This window comes from Condylura cristata, unplaced genomic scaffold (genome assembly GCF_000260355.1).
Source record: "Condylura cristata isolate star-nosed mole 26May11 unplaced genomic scaffold, ConCri1.0 scaffold00034, whole genome shotgun sequence".
NCBI classification, from domain to species: Eukaryota; Metazoa; Chordata; class Mammalia; order Eulipotyphla; family Talpidae; genus Condylura; species Condylura cristata.
In genome coordinates this window covers 3,718,281-3,720,800 of record NW_004567135.1, presented here as the reverse complement: position 1 = coordinate 3,720,800, position 2,520 = coordinate 3,718,281, and the positions used below count along the sequence as shown (strand labels likewise).

General features: G+C 37.7%; 1 protein-coding gene across 1 annotated transcript in view; it reads right to left on the bottom strand.

The window, feature by feature from the left end:
* The window catches only part of LOC101633287 (olfactory receptor 6C2-like), a 9,848-nt gene extending 8,007 nt beyond the window's left edge, over window positions 1–1,841 (bottom strand). The window contains exon 1 of the mRNA XM_004692472.1: window positions 892–1,841. Coding sequence (XP_004692529.1) covers window positions 892–1,841 — 950 coding nt within the window. The remainder of the gene's footprint in view (window positions 1–891) is intronic.
* Between the last annotated feature and the right edge of the window lie 679 nt (window positions 1,842–2,520).

Sequence of the window (2,520 nt, the reverse complement as noted above, 5' to 3'; positions counted from 1 at the left end):
TCACTCTCTGCAGAGCACATCGATGCTTTGGCAGACAGTAGCAATCGATCAAAGAGAAATAACTGACTATTCGGTACAGGCATAAGTGGTAAAATGATGGAAACACAGAAAATTAATAAAGTATTAAAGGGGAAAAACTGCTGTAGGGAGGATTTATTAAACACTAGTAAAATAATATACCCAGAGTGGAACAAATCACCAAAAAAAGAGAAAAGTTTTAAAAAAGTGAGACCAAATTCCTGTAGCAAAATATTCTTAAAAGAAATCCATACATTCATATATACATATATGTATGTATATATAATACACACTAGCTTATTTCTAAATGATTCGGATAGTGAAGATTACTCATATGTGACAGTAAGATTTTACATGTTCTTTGAACACACAGAATTCATCTTATATGCTAAAGCTTATATTCCCTTTCAGAGATATTAATTGCTGACTCCTAAAAACTTGAATAAATAAACAAAATTTTGTATAGAAAATTTAAACTTGTTTAAAAAGCAGATAAATTCTCTGAAATTCAAATTCAATTCTGTAAGATCCTATCACACTGTTTTAGCAGTACAGGGGATTTTTTCACATTCCAAGGGAAAACATTTTTTTCATGAAATCAGAATGTTTTGATTCAATGTCATTCCCAAAGCAGATATTTATGTCTATTCATTTAAACACACAAAGGTAGAGCAAGAGAGAGACAAATCCAGGCAGACAATTGATGACTCTTAAACATATTTTTCATGTGGCATTTTGTTAAAAAACTGAGGATAGCATAGACAGAAAAATACAGTGACATATTCACAATTGTGTTAAATAGAGGCAGAAATCTCAATCAAGAAGAAGTAAAACCAGATATAAATATAAGTAAATGTTATTATGGATCATTACTTCAATATTCCTCTAATGGCTTGAGAGGGGTATAATTTTGTCACTAAGTTATAAAAGGCTTCAATCACTTGTTTGTTCCTCAGAGTATAAATAAATGGGTTCAACATGGGGGAGATGGAATTATTCAATAGTATAATTCCCTTATTCATGGTCATGTCATCTTTTGCTGACGGTTTAGTGTAGATAAAAATGCAGCTGCCATAGGAGATCGAAAGCACAATCATGTGGGAAGAGCAGGTGGAAAATGCCTTCTTCCTTTGCTGGGCTGACGGGAACCTCAGGATTGTTCTGATGATATAAATATAGGACAAAATCACACACACAAGAGTCAGGATGAAGATCAGCGCAGAAAAGACAACTACCATCCGCTCTACGAGCCCAGTATCTGAGCATGCGATCTTCATCAAAGGCTGAACATCACAGCCAAAGTGGTCGATGGCATTGGAGTCGCAGAACTCCAAGCCCAGTAACAAAATGTATACTGGGAAAATCAATGACAAAGTCACCATCCAACAGCAGAAGACAAGAATTTTGCAGACCCTGCGGTTCATGATGGTCACATAGTGCAGGGGTTTGCAGATGGCCACGTACCGGTCATAGGACATGACGGTCAGGAGAAAAAATTGTGTTATTGCAAACACATAAATAAAATATAGCTGACTTAGACAAGCACTGTAGGTAATGGTCCTGTCACCTGTTGATAGACTGTATAAGTACCTGGGAATGCAGGCAGAAGTGTATGAAATTTCTAAGAAGGAAAAATTTTGGAGAAAATAGTACATGGCCGTCTTAAGGTGGGAATCCACTAACACGAGGAGGATGATGGTCATGTTCCCTGTTATGCTCAACAAGTAGGCGATGAACAGAAGTATGAAAGTCAGAATCTGCAGTTGCGGGTCATCTGTTAGTCCCAGGAGGATGAAGGTGTTTATGGCTGTGTGGTTTCTCATTCTTGGCTCCTGACTTCCTCTCAGACTGGGTGGGAAACTGAGAGAAATGTGACTGAGGACAAGAGGAAATATTAATGTCTTCACGTGGATTTTAGGTTTGAAAAGTGAAGCCATGTAATTTACTTGACTTAATGATGTTATAGTAAAATCATGCTTTGGGCTTTTTTTTAAGATTTTTTTTGTTTGTTTTGTTTACAGAACTGGGGGTACAGGCCAGAGGTGTAGGGGATGTGACTGGATTCACCAGAGACAGAGTGGGGAGCAGAAGGCGGACTGACAAAGTACACTGCTGAGGGGAGCAGCAGGTGGATCAGGAGAGGCCTTCCGCACCATGTGGGTCAGCTTCCTGGCCAGGGATCAAACTCATGCTGAAGTGGCTTCAGAGAGCTTCATAATTGGTACTTTAACTCATTGCACCACCAGGGAGAGCCCGCTCTGGGGTCTTTTAAATGTCACTTGAGTGATTTGAAATCTTGGATCTCACACATTGTAAGCACAGCACATACTGCAATCAGGTTAATATATGTGCACACGTAATAGGAATAGGAACTCTCTAACTCTTTACAACTGTGAGCAACCAAAATTCCTAATGAATATAATTGTTTCACACTTTATTTTATAGAACAACATAACATCAGAAATGACTCATTTCCATTTTATCATTTTCATTTTAAACATA